At 40.3% G+C, this 23438-nt stretch overlaps 1 protein-coding gene and 1 pseudogene across 3 annotated transcripts in view; one reads left to right on the forward strand and one right to left on the reverse strand.

Annotated features, from left to right (window-relative positions):
- The window catches only part of Smarcc1 (SWI/SNF related, matrix associated, actin dependent regulator of chromatin subfamily c member 1), a 128794-nt gene that overhangs the window by 81388 nt on the left and 23968 nt on the right, over positions 1-23438 (reverse strand). For all 3 annotated transcript variants that reach the window (XM_029562282.1, XM_008830731.3, XM_008830740.3), the window contains exons 4-10: positions 22092-22173; positions 19376-19468; positions 15209-15278; positions 11871-11940; positions 10301-10376; positions 8040-8165; positions 1859-1980 (exon numbers count right to left, since the gene is read on the reverse strand). In XM_029562282.1, coding sequence (XP_029418142.1) covers positions 1859-1980; positions 8040-8165; positions 10301-10376; positions 11871-11940; positions 15209-15278; positions 19376-19468; positions 22092-22173 — 639 coding nt within the window. The remainder of the gene's footprint in view (positions 1-1858; positions 1981-8039; positions 8166-10300; positions 10377-11870; positions 11941-15208; positions 15279-19375; positions 19469-22091; positions 22174-23438) is intronic.
- Positions 3716-4361, forward strand: LOC103732172 (annotated as a pseudogene).

Genomic DNA, 23438 nt, shown 5'->3' on the forward strand with positions numbered 1-23438 from the left:
GTGGTTAAGCTAAACTCTCTTAAGCTGCTTTTCCAAAAGACCCAGGTTCAGATCCCAGCACCTACATGGCGGCTAACAACTGGTCATTTACTCCAGATCCAGGGTATCTGACGCCTTCTCTGGCCTTCACAGGCATTGCATAGCACGGGTTCACTTACATGCAGGCAAAACACACATATAAAATAAAAATAAATTTTTAAAGATTTTAATAAAAAATAAAATTTTCACCAGGCGTGGTGGCGCACGCCTTTAATCCCAGCACTTGGGAGGCAGAGGCAGGCAGATCTCTGTGTGTTTAAGGCCAGCCTGGTCTACATAGTGAGTTCCAGGACAGCTGGGGCTACAGGGAGACCCTGCCTCAAAAATAAATAAATAAACAAATGAATAAATAAATTTCTCCTTCTATATATATATATGTGAAAATAATTTTAAAAGCCATCATTTCTCACTAAAACAAAACCATTATCTCTGAAAAATTACAATAAAAATATATCAAGCTGAGCAAGCCTAAAATTGTCAAGAATCATTTATAACAAAAAATTACTAAATATTATCTATACTTTAAATATACTTCAAGCATTGTACAGGACATTCAAGCTTTACTTAATACTTTCAACAATGTAGTCAACAGAAACCATAAACATCATCCAAACAAGACTAAATACATTGTTTTGGAAAAAGCCCATAGTGTTATATTTGGCAAAACATCAATTACAGGTTCTAATTCTTCTATGTGTTGATTTGGTCACAAATGGAACAGGTGGTCAAATAAGAGAAAGAGACATTAACTATGGAGAATATATTTTCTTTTCTTTGTTGTTACTATTGGATAGTCTTTTTTTTTTTTCCTACTTTTTAAAAAATTTTATTTTTATTTTATGTGTGTGCGTGTATTGCCTGCATGTAGGTAAGTGCGCCCATGAAGTGCAATGCCCTCGGAGGTGAGAAGAGACTGTCAGATCCCCTGGGACTGGAGTTAAGGACAGCTGTTAGTAGTAGGTGCAGGGATTTGAAGCCGGGTCTTCTCCAAGAACAAGCAGTGTTCTTAACCGTTGAGCCATCTCTCCAGCCCCTTATTTTTTAAATTTTATTTATTTTTTATTTTATGTGTATACGTGTATTGCCTGCATGCAGTTAAGTGCACCCGTGTCGTGCAATTCCCGAGGAGGTCAGACGAGATTGTCGGATTCCCTGGAACTGGAGTTACCAACAGTTGTTAGCTGCCATATAGGCGCTGGAATTCAAACCTGGGTCTTCTGCAAGAACGGTCAGTGCTGACCCATCTCTCCAGCCCCTACAGTAGTCTTTTGAGACAGGGTCTCACTATGTAGCACTGGCTGTCTTAGAACATGCTATGTAAACCAAGCTAGTCTCAAACTTGCAGCAATGTACCAGGATTACATGGTTATAACACCACGTGTGGCTCAGAATGATTTCAGCCATATTTCTCTGTATGTATTTAGAGGGATAAAGATTATACTCAACATGTACAAATATAAGATTCCTATAAGATCAAACAAGCTATCATGCTGGCAAGATGGCTTATGGGATACAGGTGTCTACTGCCAAATCTTACAACCTGAGTTTTATCCCTGGGACCCAAATAGTACAAAGAGGGAACCAAGTATTCTGACTTCCACAAGCACACCATGGCACATGCATACTCACACATACACACAAGTACATGCAAACATAAAGTACATAAAAAATTTTGAATGTAAAAAAAAATATGAAAAAAAGAAGCTATCGAAGCAAAAGACTGTTCAAAGTATGACTTATTTTCAGCAAAATATCCAACATGAATATCAAATCTGGAAAGTCATTCAAGTTTCTTTTACTGATTTCTGATCAGTCTTACCCTTTCTTCCCACTCTTCTTCCGTGATTCTGTGGGTGTGGGAGGGGGAGGAGAAGGGGAGTGCTTCCTCTTTCGAGCATTGGCTGATGCTTTTCTATCTCTCCTTTCTGGACTTCTGACTGGCTAGGGAAAAGGAAATTGAAATAAATATCAATCAACTATGTTAATTCCTAAATTTCTATAAATCTATGTCCAAAGGTGATTTTCCATACATGAAGACAGTACCAAACCTAGTAAGTAGTTCAAGACAAACTAAAACACAACATCAAACACACAAAACTATCAGCAATGAAGAAACTTTCCTGACATTCTGGGTGATATATCATAAATGATACTCTAAAGCACAATCCTACAGGTACTCAAACTACACTACTGTTGACATGGCCACAGCTCACAAAACTTAAAACTATTACTGCTCACATTTTGTGCTCTCAGGTGGGAAACGCCTTTTCATTAACTATTAGTAACAATGAAACATGCTATTAAACTAGGAAATTGAATGACCAAATGATCCTATCAAAGGTGATATTCAGATGGACATAGTGAAGCATGCCTTTATTCTCAGCAGTCTGCAGGCAGATGCAGAAGACTATCTCTGAGGTCAAGGCTAGTCAGGTCTACAAAGTGAGTTCCAGGCCAACCAAGATTACAGAGTAAGAGCCTATCTCAAAAAACACTGCACAAACAATCCGAAATGGATCAAAGATCTCAATGGGAAGCTTGAAATTCTGAAACTGTTAAAAGAAAACATAGGATGTACCCTATAAATAATAGGTGCAGGAAAGATCTTTGGTCTTTTTGAGACAGAGTCTCCCTGTAGCCCCAGCTGGCCTGAACTCCAGAAAAAGACCAGGCTGGCTTTGAATTCAAGAGATCCACCTGCCTCTGCCACCCAAATGCTAGGAAGGCGTGAACCACCACACCTGGCCCAGAAGGAAAGAACTTTCTAAAAGAGCTATCACTGGCTCAGGAATTAAGGTCATAATCAACAAGTCTGACCTCAGACCTCATTAAACTAAAAGGCTTCTGCATAGCAAAGAAATCAAAGAAGTGAAGAGCAAATCCACAGAGTGGGAGAAAATCTTCACCACCTATAGATCTGACAAGACTAATATCCAGAATATACAAAGAACTAAAAAAAACCAAAGAATCAAGAAAACAAATGACCCAATTAAAAGAGGCTATGGATCTACACCAAGAGATCTCAAAAAGAAGAAATACAAGTGGGTAAGAAACACCAAATTCCACTGCTGTTGCTGAACTATGACACTGTCTATGAAGGTGCAGATCATTTGAGCTTTTCTGGTATCAGGTATGCTTTCATCAAATTTCTCTCCCAGGGTATAAGGAAATTGTTGCTTTCAAAGTGCTTAACTTTTTGTGGTAATATTGCCATCACAAGAATAAATGCAATCTGTTTGGCCACGGAACCCATCTTCTACACAGTAAGTCCCACATCTAGCTATTCCTTGTGCATGTGAGGTTTCTAACAATGGACATGGAGGGCAGGATCAGGAGCACAGGCTGAATGGGCCAACAAAGTGACGAGGGTGTGCTGTGCCTTAAAAGTTTTTTTTTTTTTTTTTTTTTTTGTCTTTTGAGACAGGGTGTCCCTGTACCCCCAACTGGCCTAAAACTCACTATGTAGACGAGACTGGCAAGAACTCACAAAGATCCACCTGCCTCTGCCTCCCAAGTGCTGGGGATCAAAGGTGTGTGCTACCACGCCCAGCATCAAAATGGTTTTCTTAAAAACAAAGACTAGGGTAAACCAGTTATCACCCAAGCTTGGGGAAGGAAGTGACTAGGTTGGTCTCCGAGGGGAAAGCTCAAGCCACGTGGACTCCACACCGTCAGCATGAGCAAAGGAGACCCCAACAAGCTGCAAGGCAAGATGTCCTTCTACGCCTTCTTCGTGAAGACCTGCCGCAAGGTGCACAAGAAGAAGCACCCTGACTCCTTGATCAACTTTGCCGAGTTCTCCAAGAAGTGTTCGGAAAGATGGAAGACCATGTCTGCCAAGGAGAAGTCAAAGTTTGAAGACATGGCCAAAAGTGCCAAAGCTCGTTATGACAGGGAGATGAAGAATTACGTTCCGCCCAAAGGGGTTAAGGGAAGAAAAAAGACCCCAATGCACCTAAAAGACCACTGTCTTCCTTCTTCCTGTTTTGCTCTGAGCATCACCCAAAGATCAAAAGTGAGCACCCTGGCCTGTCTATCAGAGACATTGCCAAAAGTTGGGTGAGATGTGGTCTGAACAGTCAGCCAAAGATAAACAGCCGTATGAGCAGAAAGCCGCCAAGCTGAAGGAGACATACAAGGATATTGCTGCCTACCATGCCAGGGGCAAAAGTGAAGCAGGAAAGAAGGGCCCTTGTAGGCCAACAGGCTCAAAGAAGAAGAATGAACCAGAGGATGAGGAAACGGAGGAGGAGGAGGAGGAAGATGAAGATTGGGAGGAGGAGGAAGATGAAGACGGGGAGGAAGAGGAGGATGAAGAATAAACAGCTGTCCTGTAATATGTGTGAGGTGTGTGTGCTCAGGCAATTGTTTTGCTAAGAATGTGAAATTCTAGTGCAGCTCAACATTAGCATCAGTTTAAAAAAAAATGTACAGATTTTTGTATAGCTGATGAGACTCTTTGGAGAGAAAACACTTTTTAAAAAATACAGGTTGTAGCCAGGCGTGGTGGTGCACATCTTTAGTCCCAGCACTCAGGAGGCAGAGGCAGGCAGATCATTGTGAGTTCAAGGCCAGCCTGGTCTACAAGTTCAGGTCAGCTGAGACCCTGTCTCAAAAAGACCAAAAAAAAAAAAAAACCAGCAGGTTGTAGCCAGGTGTGGTGGCGCAACACCTTTAATCCCAGCACTCAGGAGGCAGAAGCAGGCGAATCTCTGTGAGTTCAAGCCCAGCCTGGTCTAGATAGTGAGTTCCAGGACAACTGGGGCTACAGGGAGAACCTGTATCAGAAAGACGGAAAAAAAAAAAAAAAAAAAAAGTAATAAAATTATGCATACTTCAAAAAAACAAAACAAAACAAAACAAAACAAAGACTAGCAGCAGAGCATGGTAGTGCAAGCCTTTAATCTCAACAATTGGGAAACAGAGGCCAGACTAGTCTATATAGTGAGGTCTAGACCAGTTGGGGCTACCAAAAAAAAAAAAAGAAAGAAAAGAAAACCAAACCAAAACAAGAAAATTCCCAAAACGCAAAAACCAGAAACTAGAAGCCAAGCAAGATGGCAAATGCCTTAAATCCCAGCACGAGAGAAGTAGAGGCATACAGGCCAGCCTGGTCTATGTAGAGTTCCAGGTCAGCTGAGTCTGAAAGATGTTTTTTCTCAAAACAAATTTTTAAAAAAGACTAGGGTACTAGAGAGATGGCTCAGTGTTTAAAGAGTACTGGCTGCTCTTGCACTAGACCCAGAATCTGTTCCCAGAATCTACATGGCTGCTCACAACCATCTGTAACTCCAATCAGGAAGCTTTAATGCTGGGATTAAAGGCAGCATTACCAAATTCAGTATGTACAAAGTATTAACAAAGATGTTTTAGTATTAAGGTCAGGGAAATGAAAACAGGAATACAAGTTCTCTATTTTCTATGTTAATGTTTTAAAACTCACACTCTATACATGTATCTCAAAGAAAACAAAATTAAAAAACAGCAAGCCAGGCATGGTAGAGCACACCGATAATCCTAGCACTTACAAGGCAGAGAAGGAAGATAGCCAACTCAATGGCTATATACTTTGTCCCACAATAAAACAAAACAGAAGGGAACAACAAAAATCAAAGATCTAACTGTATCCAATGACACTGATATCGGATTCACAGGCTATGAAAAACTCAACATGCTGGGCATGGTGGCCTGCACCTTTAGTCTCAGCACTTGGGAGGCAGAGGCAGGCGGATCTCTTTGAGTTCAAGGCCAGCCTGGTCTACATAGTGAGCCTGAAGTCAGCTGGTGCTACAGGGTGAACTTGTGTCAAAAAGACCCCGCCTCCCCCCCAAAAAATCAACAAGCATAACAAGGTTTCTTCTTGCTCTCAAGTCTTATTCAGTTGACACATGACCTCATAAGTTATGTTTTGGTTTGGTTTGATTTTTGAAACAGGATCTTACTATATAGGCTGGCTGGCCTGGAAGTCACTATGCAAATCAAGATGTCCCCAAACTCAGAGATCTGCCTGCTTCTGCCTCCCCTGTGCTGGAATTAAAGGCATGCACCAACATGACCAGTACAAGCAGTGATTTTCAAAGACTAATGGGTAAATACAAACTTAGACTTCATATAATTCATTTAAAAATTTTTATTTATGTGTATGAATGTTTTCCTTGCATGTATATTAAGAGCATTATGTGGTGCAATGACTACAAAGGCCAGAAGAGGGTGTCAGATCCCCTGAAACTGTAGTTTCAGACAGTTGTCAGCCAGGTAGGTACTGGGACCTGAAACCTGAGAACTGAAAACAGGTACTCTGCCAGAACAGACAATGCTCTTAACCAATGAACAATCTCTCTCCAGTCCCATTCATTCAGTTTATTTTAGGTTAGCATACAAAGCAATAGGCTTCATCATGGTATCTTCATACACCAAGAATTTGGCCTTAGTAGTATTAAGGAATTTTAAATGTCAAGTTTTCTACTCTCACCAAAGTACTAAAATTTAACTCTGGAGATACAGAAGATTGCTGTTTTTATTATTGTGTTTGCATTTACAAACTTATTAAAAAATATATTAACCCTGGGGCTGGGGAGATGGCTTAGCAGTTAAGAGCACTTGATGTTCTTGCAGACAGCTAGGATTCACTTCCCAGACACCATATGGAGGGACTTACCACCTCCTATAATGCCAGTTCCAGGGGCTCTGACATGCCTTTCTGGCCCCTGTGAGCACTGCATGAAAGTGGTCCACATACAAAGAAGCTGGCACAAACACATAAAATTTTTTTTTAATTTTTAATTAAAAATATAGGAGCTGGGGCTAGAGTGATGGCTCAGCAGTTAAGAGCAGTCACTGCTCTTGCAGAGGACCCAGGAATTGTTCTCAACACCCACATGGTAGCTAACAACCATCCAAACTCCAGTTTCAGGGGATCCAATGCCTTCTTCTGCTCTTCAGGAGTATTGTACACACTGGTACTTACATATACTCAAGAAACCAATCATACACATAAAATAAAATACATAAATAAAAGTTTTTTAAAAGTCTCATATCTTTAATTCCAGCACTTGGGAGGCAAAGGCAGGCAAGAGTTCCAGGACAGCTGTAGCTACAGGGGAGATCCTATTTCAAAACAACAAAACTAAAAAAAAACAAAAAAGTTAAAAGAAAAAGTATACAAAACAAAGTACACAAGGAAAACTGGTAGCTAAATTGAATTGTTCTATGATATTTAAAATACAAATATAAAAGTTCTTACTTTGTATATTATCTGAAATAATTAATAAAAAAATTGGAACTTATGGGGACTGAAGATGTTAATTCAATGATTAAGTGACGAGGATCCAGGTTTGATTCCCAGCACTCATACATATTATAGTTAACTGACCAAGACTCTAGTTCTAGAGGGATACAATGCCCTCTTCCAGCCTTCAATGAGCACTGATGAACTTACATGCAAGCAAAAACATTCATACACATTAAATAAATATTTTTTTAATACTTTTTATTTATTATTTTTATTTTATGTGTATGGGTGTATTGCCTGAATGTATGTGAGTGTACCCGTGTCGTGCAATGCTGCGGAGGTCAGAATAGGGCTTCAGATTCCCACCCTGGAACTGGAGTTAAGGATGGTTCCTAGCTGCCATGTGGGTACTAGGAATCGAACCCAGGTCCTCTACAAGAACAGTCAGTGCTCTTAACCACTGAGCCATCTCTCCAGGCCTCATAAACAAATATTTTTAAAAACTAAAACTTGGAGCTAATGGACAAAAATAAGTTATAGAATTGCCATACTACCCGCTCTACTTTGAATCTTAATGATTCACTGAGATTTTTGTTCCTCTTTCTGGTGAGATAAAACCAGATGGCTGTTAAAGTCACTTAGTAACTTACAAATGTATATTCTAATTGACAGCTTGGCATGTATATGGAAATATACAGTGAGACAAGAAAAATTTAGGACAAGAAGTAAAGAGCAACTCGCGATTAAGAAATGGTACCAAAGGAAATACCTCTTCATTCTTTGTTGAAATTCTCTGACGAAAACTCACTGGCTTCCTGTTCTCATCCACTTCATAATCCTCTTCATTCATCCATTCATTGAAAATGTCTGTGTCCAAAATCCATTTCACATGAACCTAAAATCAAACCAAAGAATAAATATTCAGGTCTGGGGAGATGGCTAATCAGGTAAAAACACTTGTTTCACAAGCCTGATGAGTTCAGATGGAGCCTAGATACCAAGGTATACACACATACTCCCAATGTTACTAGAGTGAGATGGGAAGGGGAGGCCTGGGAATCACCTGGAAACCTGTAGGTTAGCTATCCTGGAGTACATAGCACAGCAGAAACAAGAACTGCCTTAAAAACACAGAAGGAGAACCAATTCACCAATGCTGTCCCCTGACCTCAACAATCTAAGTACTTGCATGCATACACAAATAAATATCAACCTAAATACAATCACTTGAGCATTTTTTTGTTTGTTTTAAATGTGCATGAGTGTTTTGCCTATGTGTAAGTGCACCCGTGTGGTACAATGCCCTGGAAGAGGGTGTTGGATCCCTCTTCTGACATTCTCGGGCAGTGCACAACCCTGGTGCACTTACACATAGGCAAAACACTCATGCACATTTAATGAAAATAAGTATATATATTTTTTAATATTTATTATTTTTATTTTATGTGTATGAGTGTATTGCCTGCATGTATGTAAGTGCACCCATGTGGTGCTAGGAGAAAACCAGAAAAATCATACAACATAGGCAAATGATCATTTTACAACTACCCGGAAATCAATATGGCATTTTAAAAAATTACAAGTTTTCATTTTCTCTGACCCAGCAATTCCATTTTGAATGTTAAGAGTGCACGTGCGTGCGTGCGTGCCTGTGTGCAAGTTCATAATATCCTGATGTGGAAAAGCACCACATACATTCACATGCCAATAGACAAATTCATATAAGACTTTTTATTGCTAAACTGTATACAATGGATGAAAAATCCTGGATTCAATGCCTAGTACCACGTAAGGACCTATATTCTCAGCACTTGGGAAATAGATATAGAAGGAACAGAAGTTGAAATTTCTCCTGGACTATAAAGAGTTGGAGGCCACTCTGAACTATGAAGATTCTGTCTCAAAATAGATAAAATAGTTTAGATAGAAAGATAAATGTTTAGAATGAATTTCTAGAAATAATAAGGGAATTTGGAAAATAGGTACAATATAGTACTTTGTTTTCTTCTTTTCTTGCAATTTAAAAAATTATTTTGACATTTAAGGTTGGAGAAATAGTTTACATGATGACCTGGATTCAGTCACCAAGTACCACCAAAAATGTAAAAAAATAAAAAAGGCTCAGGAGATGTGGGTGTGGGGGAAGAAAATACATAGATTGATTCTTATTGCCAGGCATGGTGGTACATGCCTTTAATCCCAGCACTTGGGAGGCAGAGACAGGCAGATCTCTGTGAGTTCAAGCCAGCCTAGTCTCCAGTGTCATAATCTGAGTTGGCTTTGGATTCTTCTCAAACCTCATTGCATACATGAATATCTAAGACATCAATAACAAGCTCTTCATGAGCATGGATAGCCTCTTGACTTGATGACAATAAAAGGAGATCATCACTCTGCATCTCTTTAAAAACACTGTTGCAGTCGGACATGGTGACACACACCTTTAATCCTAGCACTCCGGAGGCTGAGGCAGGCGGATCTGTGAGTTCAAGGCCAGCCTGGTCTACATAGTGAGTTCCAGGCCAGCTGGGGCTACAAGGAGACCCTGTCTCAAAAACAAACAAACAAACAAAGAGACAAACAAACCAGTTACAAACTGGGCCTGGCTATAATCCCAGGACTCAAGAAAATTACACAAGAGGATCAAGGAAAATTCAAGGCCAACCAGGGATACATAGAGATCCAGGACAGCCTGAGTCAGAGTGATACTGTTTCCAATAAACAAGTAAATTTATTTATTATAAAGAATAGCTAAAATAGAGGCTGGAGAGATGGCTCAGCAGTTAAACACATTGACTGCTCTTGCAAAGACCCTGGTTCAAATCCCAGCACCAACATGGTGGCTAACAACCGTCCGTAACTCCAGTTTCAGAGGATCCAATGCCCTCCTCTGTCCTCTGTGGGCACTGCATGACACGGTGTACTTATATACCTGCAAGTAATACACGCATATACATAAAAATAATAAATATTTTTTAAGAATGGCTAAAATAGTTTATTAGAGTATGTAAGAATAACTTTTTTACACACCTTCCATGGCTTTTCTGGAATTGGTGGATCTTCAATTTCAGCATCAACATCATTACTGTGGATCCAAGTATCATAACTATGAAGTAAATTTTTTAAAAATTATGATTAAAGTTCATTCACTAGAAAGAGTAGTCAAACAATAAGAATATATTCCTATGTACTATTAGTAAGAATAGTAAAATTATGGACTGGCAAGAGGGATACCACTGGATAAAAGCACTTCTCATACAAGCCTAACCACCTCAGTTCAGTCTCTAGAATCCATATACAGGTGGAAACAAAGTTGTCCTCTAACTTTCACACACATGACGTGGCATGTGCATGCCTGCATTCACAAGCACATATCAAGAAGAAATGTAATAACAGTGTTTAAAAAATAGCAAAATAATCAGATACCTTTGTCTTTACCACTTTTAATAAAACTCCTGAACAAATCAAGTTACCTAAACCAAACTTGAACTAAATTATGTAAGTTTGTTACTGCACCTGGTGGTGTGCACCTATCATCCCAGCACTCAGGATGCAGAGGCAGATGGATCTCTGTGAGATTGAGGCCAGCCTGGTTTACACAGAAAGTTCCAGGATAGCTGGGGCTAAGGGGCAATCCTTCAAAGGAAGGAAATAGAAGGGGGGGGGGTCACAAATTGCCTTTCTGAGAGCTAAAATGTTATCAAAAAGCACTTTTTGCCAGGCATGGTGCCTTTAGTCCCAGCACTGGGGAGGCAGAGGCAGAAGAATCTCTGTGAGTTCAAGACCAGCCAGGTCTATCTACATAGTACATTCCAGGCCAGCCATGGTTACATAATGATACCATATCTCAAAAAATCCAAACAGTAAAAAAAGAGAAAAAATTTTTTTTAATATTTATTTTATGCATACGAGTGTACTGCTTGCGTGTATGTGAGTGCACCTGTGTCGTGCAATGCCACAGAGGTCAGAAGAGGGCTTCGGATTCCCCTGGAACTGGAGTAAAGGATGGTTTGTAACCACCATGTGGGTGCTGAGAATTGAACCCAGGTCCTCTGCAAGAGCAGTTAGTGCTCTTAACCACTGAGCCATCTCTCCAGCCCCTCTGCTTGCGTGTATGTGAGTGCACCTGTGTCGTGCAATGCCACAGAGGTCAGAAGAGGGCTTCGGATTCCCCTGGAACTGGAGTAAAGGATGGTTTGTAACCACCATGTGGGTGCTGAGAATTGAACCCAGGTCCTCTGCAAGAGCAGTCAGTGCTCTTAACCGCTGAGCCATCCCTCCAGCCCCAAGAAAAAGATTTTTATCAGTACATGTTGTACACGTGGTATTAAAATACCACACTATACTTGACAAATATATAAAATTATTACATGTAAATCAAAAGGACTTTTAAAGTTTAAAAAGAAGGGGCAGGGAGACTTTGCGGTAAACATGCTCACTAGCATGTTTGAAGACCTATGTTCAATCCCTTACATCACAAAAAATTTAAAAAAAAGAAAGAAAATACAGATTTCATCATTATATCCTATAGGAATAAACTGAATTATCACACAGTATCCCATAAATATGCACAATTAAAATAACATTAAAAAAGAAATACCTGTCTGGGTAAAATCCCCAGTGCACCAACACCTGCTTGTCTTTTCTCATCACTGGTCTCAACCATTCTTCTAAAAGAAAAAAAATATTCAATAGATGAAAATTCAAATAAAATATGAAGTGAACTTAATTTTAAGTTTGTAAACTGAATGGCAATTACCAGGGAAATTTCTGGGATTGAGGAGATGGCTCAGTAAATAAAGTACTGGGACTTGAGTTCAGACGCCCAGCACTCAGGTAAAAAACTGGGTCTGGCAATGTGCACATGTATTTCTAGCACTCTGTGAGTTGTGACAGTTGCAACACTGACCAGTTAGCTTTGTCAAACTGATTAACTCTAAACTGAGAGAATCTGACTCAAAAAGGTGGAGGGGCTAGAATCGTGGCTGTGCAAGGAGCACAGATTTACTTCCCAGAACTCACAAGGTATCTTACAACTCCCTGAAACTCATCGGCTACTGGAGGCTCTGCACACATAAGGTGTGCATACATACAAGCTACATACTCACACTAAAAATAAAACAAATCAGAGAAACATAAGTAAAAAGGGCTGAGATGGGAAGGCTGGAGAGATGTCTCAGTGGTTAAAAGCTCTAGCTGCTTTGCAGAGGACCAGGTTTGATTCCTAACACCCATATGGTGGCTAACAACCACCTGAAACTCCAGTTCCAGAGTATGCCAAAGCCCTCTTCTCCGCAGGCATTGCATGACACAGGTGCACTTATATACATGCAGACAATATACTAACACACAAATAAATAAATAAAAATATCAATGTTTTTTAAATAAGGTTCAAGGGCTAGAAAGATGACTCCAACTGTAGTTCTATTCCTAGAAACCATATCAGGTGGTTTACAATTGCCTGTAATGGCCAGGTATGGTGGCTCCAACCTTTAATCACTGCAATCAGGAAGCAGAGAGGTAGGCACATCTGAGTTCCAGGCCACTCTAGTCTACACAGCCAGTTCCCAACCAGCCAGGGTTATATAATGAGACCTTGTCTCAAAAAAGAAGCTGGAGCTAGAGAAGTGGCTCAGGAGTTAAGATCATTGGCTATTCTTGTATTTCAGGTTATAGCATCCACAGGGTAGCTAACTATCAATGCTAACTTCACAAAATAAAAATAAGTAAAAAATAAGAGTTAACACCTGACAACAAGGAAACTAATATGAAAAGACAAATAATAACAATTGTAGGCAAGGCTACGGATAAACTGAAATCTTACAGAGCTGAAACTGTACGGCTGCAACTTGGAAAATACGTCTCAGACACAAAATGTAGACCAAAGGTACCACATGACTCAGAAATTCTATAGCATGTATATCTGCATATGCATATACGCAGAAAACTGTAATTGTGCTCAATAAATTAACTTATACCTTAATGATCCTGCTAAAATTAATAATAATATATACACCACCTTTTACATGGACAAAAACACAAAAAGGATATAGGGCCAGCTAAAATTGTTCAGCAGATAAAGACAACTATAAACAAATACTGACAACTTGGGTTTGATCCCTGGATCCCACAAGGTGCAAGAGAACTGACTCCCACAAGTTTTTCTATGTTCACACATGTCCAGTGGCACTTGTATGCACGCGCGCACACACACACACACACACTATATATATATATATATATATATAAAATCTTGATCTGTCTGACAGGCCATCACACCTAGCTTAATTAAATGTAATATTTTTGCTTTGGTCCTTTTGATCTGGTCTTTTTGAGACAGGGTCTCCCTGTAGCCCCAGCTGACCTAGAACTCACTACGTAGACCAGGCAGGCCTCTAACAGAAATTTCACCTGCCCTTGTCCATGGATTAGTATTTGGCCATAAAAAGTTCAAATCAGTAACAACAACAAAATAGAGGAATAGAAAGCCCAAGACTATGTAGCCTGAGAAGAAATACTGAGGGAACAGTGTATATTCCAAAGCCATAGAGAACTTCAAAAATGCCCACCAAAGCCAAGCGTGGTGGCGCACGCCTTTAATCCCAGCACTCAGGAGGCAGAGGCAGGCAGATCCTTGTGAGTTCAAGACCAGCCTGGTCTACATAGTGAAGTTCAGGTCAGCTGGGACTACAGGGAGACCCTGTCTCAAAAAGATAAAAAAGCCCACCAAGAGAATAGTAGGGGCTGGAGAAAGGGCTTGGTAGAACAGGTCTTTAATCCAGCACTCCGGAGGCAGAAGCAGGCAGATCTCTAGTGAGTTCAAGGCCAGGCTGGACTACATAGTAAGTTCCCGGCCAGCTGTGGCTACAGAGAAACCCTGTCTCAAAAACACCAAAAAAATTTTTTTAATTTTTTTAAGTGAATACTACTATGATAGAGGACTTGAATTTGATTCTCAGTAGCCACATCAAATAAATCTTCTAGGGATATCTGACACATCCTGCCCATGAGTATCTGCGCACTCCCTCGCTCTCTCTCACACACAAAGTTAAAATAATTTTAAAATATTGAAAAGATTAACAATATACCAGCCAAAATAAAATATAAGAAAAGATGTATCTCTATCTATAGCAGGCAAAAGCACTTGAGTGGCTGTGGAAGGAAACTCAGATCTGAGACAGGCTGGCTCCATCTTAAAACAAAACAAAACAAAGAGAAAGGAAGAACTGTGTATCTGGGGAAGGAAAAGAGGGAGGAAAAAATAAAATAGCTAATGAGTGAGAAAAGCTATTAACATTTCAAACAGAAGCCAGAAAACTGGGAATATTTCCTTGGGAGGGGAACTGAAGGAAAATGCACGTTCAATATTCCAACATTTAAGGGACTGTCCAGGGTTCTGGTTCCTGTCTCCTCAAATTTAAATAAATCAGCATACTTTCCAGGCCTGAAGAACCAGAGAGAAGGAAAAAGGAAGTCAGCAGATGGCAGAGGACAGAAGAGGCTGTCCAATCCCCTGGAACTGGAGTTACGGACAGTTGTTAGCTGCCATGCGGGTGCTGGGATCCAAACCCGGGTCTTCTACAAGAACAACCAGTGTTATTAACCGCTGCGCCATCTCTCCAGCCCTTTATTTAGTCATTTTTAAAATGATGACTGCTGGAGCTGGAAAGATGGCTCAGTGGTTAAGAGCACTGGCTGCTCTTGTAGAGGACCCAGGTTCAATTCCCTGTACCCACTTGGATGGTGGCTAACTACTGCACATAACTCCAATTCTAGGGAAATTCTATACCCTCTTCTGACCTCTGCAGGCGTTGCACAACACGGGTGCATGTCATGCATGCAGGCAACACACTCATACACATTTTAAAAAAGACTACATTATCTAAATCTCACAGTATAACATCTGCGTTTAACAGCTCACACCAAAAATGAACTTACCATCCTCTTGTGAGGAAGGATGTGGATAAATGTGGTGGGAAGCTTTTGATTTTTCATCAGTAAATGTTCCCTGCAACACAAATGAACAAATAAAAATAAAGCACGTGACAAGCAAACTATCAGATGCCAGATGTAAACTCTTAAGAATTATAAAAGCATGGTTGAGTCAAGAAAAGGAATAACGATTAACATCAACAAAAAATTCTGTCTATACATACACAAGTAAAGGATGAGTATTCCTTTTCCAAAATGCTTGGGACCTGAAGTGTTTCAAATTTCTTAGTTTTTCAAATTTGGGAATATTTGCATAAACTTTACCAATTGATCATCATTAATCCAAATATCAGAAATGCTCTGGAAACCAAAATTTTGAGTATCATACTGGCATTCAAACTGTTTCCACACACTGAGTATCCTTACAATCAATATGCATACCTCATAAATTTTTAACATTACTCCAAAACATCATAAATGTTGAGTATGGGAGAGTCCAACAACTTAATAATTATTTGTGAAGTTACCTACTATCCCCCAACCTTATCACTTACCAAAAACTAAGGCTTTTGTCAGGCATGAGGGTACATACCTGTAATCTCAGCACTTGGGAAATAGAGGCCAGAGGATCAGGAGCTCAAGGTCATCCTTTGCTACACGGCAAGCCTGAAGTTAGCCTAAGCTATGAGATTCTGTCTCACAAAATCCAAAATAAAATTTAAAAAGAGAGGGGAAGAGAGAGAGAGAGACAAAAACAGGATTTCAAGTATGTAACTCACTGACCTCAAACTTTCTATTCTCCTGATTTAGGTAAACTGGTATTACAGTATGGACCTACCAGGCAAAATTTTCATGATTACCTGACATGAAACAGTAAAGGTTTAGGCATTTAAACTGGCAGTACACAGATAAAGCATAGAATTATTTGAAAAAAACCACAGCATGTATATGTGCATTATATATAGCTACAGTTTTAAGTCAATGTTGGAATACCAATACAAAAATCTAAGATTAAGCAACGGCTCAGCTGTCAAGAAAGAATGTTACAGGTACTCTAAATCATTTAGACCAATAATTACCTGTTTAAAGACCATAGAATAAGGGGAAAAAAATCATGCCCTCAGTTTGAAGAAGCAACTTAATGCATTCCAAGAATTTCTCTTCTAAGAACAAGTATTTACTCATTATTCCAACAATGCAATACTACTTCATCTGTGGAAAATTCAAAATTCAAAAATTTAGAGTAACCTAAAATGGTAAGGACTTAATTAGATAAACACTTTCTGTTTCCTGAACCATTTAAACAGTGCATTTGTGAACGGTCACCAGGAAAGGGGGAAAGGAGTACCAATATTCAGCAAGTATGAGACAATGTGCACATTTATGACCTTGGCCTGTGGAGGCCATTAGTGCTGCAGTGAAACCTCAGTTGTCATTTACTACTTACATGGCCTATAGTATGTTATTCTGTGTATGGTATCTTCTTTGAAATGAAACAAAAAAAAAAAAAAATACTTTTATCTACAGAATTTTGTTGAGCTGGAGATGGCTCAGAGCTTAAGAGAACCCTCTGCTGTTGCAGGTCTGAGTTCAGTTCCCAGCATCCACGTCAGGTGGCTCACAACTGTCTTTAACTCTAGTTCCAAGGGACCCAAAGCCCTCTTCTGGGTTCTAGAGGTATTGGCATACACATACATTTTCTAAAAAAAAAAAATAACAGGCACAAACGAAGCAGGTGCCCAGTGTCTGTCATTAATGCATTTAAAATGCTCAAGTAAAGTCATGGTCATTAGTATTCAGTAGTAGTACTATTATTAATAACTCCTCAGGAGAATGCTCAGTGGTTAAGAGCAATGGCTGCTCTTGCAGCGGTTTCAATTCCCAACACCCACATGTCGGTTAACAACCCAGGTGTTGGTGACTCCAGTTCACAACACCCTCTTCTGACCTCTGAGGGCATTGCAAGACATGGTGCACGTACATACATACAGGCATGTAGGCAACAGTAATACATGTAAAAATAATAAATAAAATATTTTAAAATAACTCTTCAGGACTCTTCACTACAATTCTCTGAACCCAAGGTTGGAGCTGGAACACAATGGTAGATTCTAGCTTATATGAAGTCCTGGGTTCCATCTCCAGAAGCATTAGAAAGAAAAATTTTATAAAACCAGCCAGATTCCAGTTTCTCTCTAGAGTATCCTTTAAAAATAATCTCCAAGTCTTATTTGTGAGGGAATATTACAGCTAAAGAGTCACCATAAAATCTACAAAAATATGGAAGCATGATATCCAACAATATTTTGTAGCAATAATTCATCATTTCAGCTTGAAAGCAAGACCTGAGAGGTTAATTTATTCTATTTCTGACCTCTTGTCATACTACAGTTACAGATGTTGTAGTCTTTCCTTTTCCAAAATCAAAACTGATTTGCTGAAAGTCACAGTGCTGGTGAAAAGAAGAAGTGGACTTCACAGTTCAAGCTGACGACGCCATAGTATTATTTATCAATTATCTAGCTTTGATTTTGGAAAGGAAGGACTAGAAAAATCTGCAGCTGTAGTAAGTGTAACAAATACCTGCTTTTAGAACATATAAGTTATTTTCAACTGGGAAGAAAAAGGTATTTCATAAGGCTTCTGAACCAATCTGAACATTCAGTAAAAACTGTACCACATAAATGATGTTTTTACAGAAAATTATCTTGTACCTAGTGATCCTCAGCCAGTTTAGCATGTCACAGATTTCACTGTAGTTTAACCACAGGTAACCACAAACCTACAAACCTACATTGCAATAAATACAAAAGGTCAAACAAAAGGTGATGAAGACACTGGAAGATAGTATGGTGCCAAGAAAACATACCCTGGTGGGAACAGCAGTGTTTGGTTTTATTGGCCAGAGTCTTGACTTCCATTGATTCAAGCAGACTCTTTTTTATTTTTGGTCTTTTTGAGACAGGGTCTCCCTGTAGCCCCAGCTGTCCTGGAACTCATTATGTAGACCAGGCTAGCCTTGAACTCACAGAGATCTACCTGCCTCTGTCCCCTGCCACCCAGTGCTGGGATTAAAGGCATGCGCCACCACGCCCAGAACTCAAGCAGACTCTTTAGTGGTCACAAACATGCACTATTGTGTTTATACTTGCATGCCTAACTGAAAAGCAGAAATTTTTTCCTCACATTACAAAAGATACCCATATAAATGCAACTGAATGAGTAGGGAGAATTAAAAAAAATTTTTTTTAATTATTTTTATTTTACATGTGAGTATATTGCCTGCCTGTGTTTAAATATACCCATGCTGTGCAATGTTCTTGGGGCAAGAAAAGGGTGTCAAGGTTCCCCTACAAACTGGAGTTATGGGTGGTTATTATCCGCCACATGGGTGCTGGGAATCAAACCCAGGTCCTCTGCAAGAGCAGCCAGTCTTCTTAACCTCTGAGCCATCGCTCCAGCCCCAGGAGAGGTAATTTTAAAGTATATTTCACCTCCTCCAATTAACAATCTTATCACTAACTTTCTTTGGCAAGTTTGTAAAATTCTGTGATTTAGAATTCTGTGATGTAGATTATATAGGGTTCCTTAATAAGGGAAACATACTTCTCTCTATGACTAATACAACTTCATCCCAGGAACTATTTACACGCTACTATAAGTTAGAAGGGGTCTGAGGGCTGGAGAGATGGCTCAATGGTTAGAGCACTGGCTGCTCTTGCAGAGGACCCAGGGTTCGATTCCCAGCACCCACATGGCAGCTAACAACTATCCTTAATGCCAGTTCTAGGGGGATCCAACACCCTCTTCTAACCTCTGCAGGCACTGCACAACACGGGTGCACTTACATACATGCAGGCAATACACACATACAAAAAAAAGTTATGCTGGGTGTGAAGTGCATGCCTTTAATCCCAACACTCAGGAGGCAGAGGCAGGCGGATCTCTGCGTTCAAGGCCAGCCTGGTCTACATAGTGAGTTCCAGTCCAGCTGGGGCTACAGGGAGACCCTGTCTCAAAAAGACCAAAAAAAAAGAAGGGCCATAGGGGACTTGGTAAAAATTCAGAGACATTTATTTCCTTTAAGGAGATATAAACAAAAGTCCAAAGATACCATGATTTGCATTTATTAAAAGTTTACTAGCATTGTACTGAAGTTATTGTGTCTATTACCTGATGCCGTTTGATGATATCTTTCAATTTGTTAGCCAACTTCAGATCAATGTCTGGAATGAGGTAGATGTTGGGTCTGGTCAGACAATTGTTCTGAGGGGAAAAAAAGAGACTTTGAAATTCAAATGGTTATGAAATAATGTACCACTATTAACCACCATTTTACATTTATGTGTGTACATCTGTCTGCACAGACACACACACAATTTAATGTCTGCAAGTGCGTGCATGCATGCATGCATGCCACAGCACATTTGTCAAGGTCAGAGGACAGCTAGTGGAAGTCGGTTCTCGCCTTCCACCATATAGGTACTGGGGATCGAACTCAGATCCTCATGCTTCCCTGATCAAGTAGCTCATTGGCCCCTGATCATTCATCATCCTAAAGGCAAATTTTGGCATTTAAACTCACTTTTTGTGTTTTTTAGAAACAGGATCTCCCTGTAGTCACAAATTGCCTGGAACTCACTATTAGACCAGGATGGCCTTGATCTTGAACTCACAGAGATAAGCCTGTCTTTGCCTTAGTGGTGGGATTAAAGGCATGTACAACACGGATCAAAACACACATTTCTTCTATTTTATTTTTTTATTTTATGTGTATGCGTGTATTGCCTGCATGTGGGTAAGTGCACCCATGTCATGCAATGCCCAAGGCGGTCAGAAGAGGCTGTTGGATCCCCTGGGACTCGAGTTACGTAGAGTTGTTAGCTGCCATATGGGTGCCATCTATCCAGCCCCAAAACACATACTTCTTTTTTTTTGGTCTTTTTGAGACAGGGTCTCCCTGTAGCCCCAGATGTCCTGGAACTCACTATATAGACCAGGCTGGCCTTGAGATCCGCCTGCATCTGCCTCCCAAGTGCTGGGACTACAGGCGTGTGCCACTACACCCTGCTAGCACATAGTTCTTAAAAACTGAAAAACATCTTTTGATAGATAACATGAAAGCCTTTTATTTTTTTCGGTCTTTTTGAGACAGGGTCTCTCTGTAGCCCCAGCGGTCCTGGAACTCACTATGTAGACCAGGCTGGCCTTGAATTTCTTAAATTTCTTTTAATTTTATGTGTATGAGTATTTGGCATTCATGTATATATGTGCACATGTGCAGTGCCTACAGAGCCTAGAAGAGGGTGCTAATTACCTGGAACTGGAGTTATGGGCAGTTGTTAGCTACCCTGAGGGCTGCTGTAAACCAAATCCAGGTCCTTTGCAAAAACAAGTGTTCTGAACTTCTGAGCTATCTCTCCAGCTCCTTGAATGTGAAAGTCTTATTTCAAATTAAAACCTAGATGGTTCTGCAGGCCACTTAAAGATCATCCCCAGATCCCTTCTGTAGCTAGGCAAAAACTGCTGACAATTGAATGAAAATCCTGCTACAGAAACGTAGCAGTTTAGGGATTCAGAGAAGATGGATCAATGGATAAAGTGCTTCTAAAAGCATGGGGAACTGAATTTGAATGCCCACTTTGAAGCTAGGAGCAGTAGCAAGTGTCTGTAACCCCAGCACCAAAACAACACACAAGCGTATTATTGCAGGAAATGCCTTGCCAACCAGTCTTGCTAAAATGATGATTTCCAGGTTCAGTTAGAGATCCTTTATCAAAAAGTAAGGCAGAGTTAGAGATGGCTCAGCAGTTTTTAAAAAATATTTTATTATTCTTTGTGTGTATGAGCATATTACCTACATACAGGTAGGTGCACCTGTGTCATGCAATCTAAAGGAAGTCAGAAAAAAAAACATCAGATCCCTGGACCTGGAGTTATGGATGGTTGTTGGCCACCATATGGGTGCTTGGAATCAAACCAGGGTCCTCTACAAGAACAGCCAGTGCCCTTAACCACGATACAGAAGTTAAAAATTCTGCTCCTGGGGCTGGAGAGATGGCTCAGCAGTTAACAACACTGTTCTTGCAGAAGACTCGAGTTCAAATCCCAGCACCCATTTGGCAGCTAACAACTGCCTGTAACTCCAGTCCCAGGAGATCCAACAGCCTCTTCTGTCTTCTGCGGCACTGCAGAACATGGGTGCACTTACCTACATGCAGGCAATACATGCATACACATAAATTAAAATAATAAATTTTTAAAGAAATTAAAAAAAAATTCTGCTCCTCCAGAAGATGGAACTTCGATTTCCAGCATCCATATGACAGCTAACAACCATCCTGTAAATCCAGCTCCAAGGGATCAGACACCCTCTTCTGTACTCACATGCACAGACCCACAGCCAAATACTTAGAATTTTTTTTAAAGTCTTTAGGGCTGGGCATGGTAGCACATGCCTTTAATCCCAGCACTTGGGAGTCAGAGGCAGGCAGATCTCTTTGAGTTCAAGGCCAGCCTGGTCTACATAGTTGAGTTCCTTGAGTTCCAGGACAGCTGGGGACTACAGAAAGACCCTGTTCTCAAAAAGACCAAAAAGAAAAAATCTTAAGTAACGAAATAAAACTATTATTTCAGAAAATTCTTTCCCTTTATTTCTTGGCAATCCAATATAGCCAATCTTAGAAATGAAAGTATATTAAAGAACAAAATAAGGTAGTGATACATGCCTCTAATTCTGGGGTAGAGAGTACTGAGGCAGGGGGATTTTTTGGCTGGCTTGGTAGCCAGTTAGACAGAAGTCCTATCTAACTTAAGAGAGAAAAAGCAGGGAAGGGAAGGAGAGGGATAAAGGGGGAAGGTAGAAGAGAGACTTATTTCTCCAGCTTACCTGTACCAATGTTTTTTCAATGTTCATAAACATTTCAACATTACGATCCATTCGGGATGGATTCTGCAGATCAAATCTCCGCCTAACAAAGGGCAAAAAAAAGCATTACTAGGTTTGCCTCCCACTTCAAACCCAAATGGAAATTTGATTTTAGATTTGCATTCAAATTAATTGGAAAGGCCTGGAAACTAAACTAGCACCATATAAAACACGTGGAGGCATTCTTTCGGTACTCTGCGAATGTAGCTTCCTATCAGATGACACTTAGGGCCACTGAGTTGGAACAGCAGGTAAAGGCACCTGCCCCAAGACTGACAACCCACATTCACTCTCCAAGACACATAATAGGAGAGAATTGACTAAAAGTTCTCATCTGACCTCCCCCCCCCACACACAAAATAAATTACATAACTCAAAAGAAAATTTTTTAAAATTGTTAAACTAAGGGCTAGAGCAATGGCTCAGCGGTTAAGAACACTGGCTGTTCTTGCAGAAGACCTGGGTTCAAATCCCAGCACCCATATGGCAGCAAACAACTGTCTATAACTCCAGTTCCGGGGGATCCAACAATCTCTTCTGTTCTCTGAGGGCACTGCACGACACAGGTGCTATTACCTACAGGCAGGCAATATACCCATACACATAAAATAAAAAGAAACATCTCCCCCACCACCCCAGAGCTGAGGACCAAAACCCAGGGCCTAGCAAGCACTCTACCACTGAGCTAAATCCCCAACCTCAAGAAACATCTTGAAAAAAAAAAAAATTATTAAACTATTTAATGTTTATTTATTTTATGTGTATGAGTGTTAAGCCTGCATGTGTGTAAGAGCACCTGTGCCACACGGAGGCCAGAAGAGGGCATCAGATACCCTGAAACTGGAGTTGCTAGCTGCCATGTGGGTGCTGGGATTCAAACCTTGGTCTTCTGCAAGAGCAGCAGCCAGTATTCTTACCCATTGAGCAATCTCTCCAGTCCCAAGGAAAAAAAAAATTTTCTGAGACAGGATCTCACTATGTATCCTGACTGGCCTGGAGCTTACTATGTAGACCAGGCTGGCCTCAAACTGACACCTGCCTCTGGCTCTCAAGTGTGCTGGCATTAAAGTTGTGTGTCATCATGCCCACCCTATCTTTCTAATTTTTCAGGAGTAAAGTTTCTTTATACAAAATATTCCAGTAGCCGGGTATGGTAGGACACGCCTTTAATAGAGGCAGGCTGATCTCTGTGAGCTGGAGGCCAGCCTGGTCTACGTAGTGAGTTCCAGGTCAGCTGGGGCTTCAGGGAGATCCTGTCTCAGAAAGAGCACAAAAAAAAAAAAAAGAAAGACCAAACAAACAAAAGTT

Source organism: Nannospalax galili, unplaced genomic scaffold (genome assembly GCF_000622305.1).
Source record: "Nannospalax galili isolate Female #2095 unplaced genomic scaffold, S.galili_v1.0 scaffold1050, whole genome shotgun sequence".
Lineage (NCBI taxonomy): Eukaryota > Metazoa > Chordata > Mammalia > Rodentia > Spalacidae > Nannospalax > Nannospalax galili.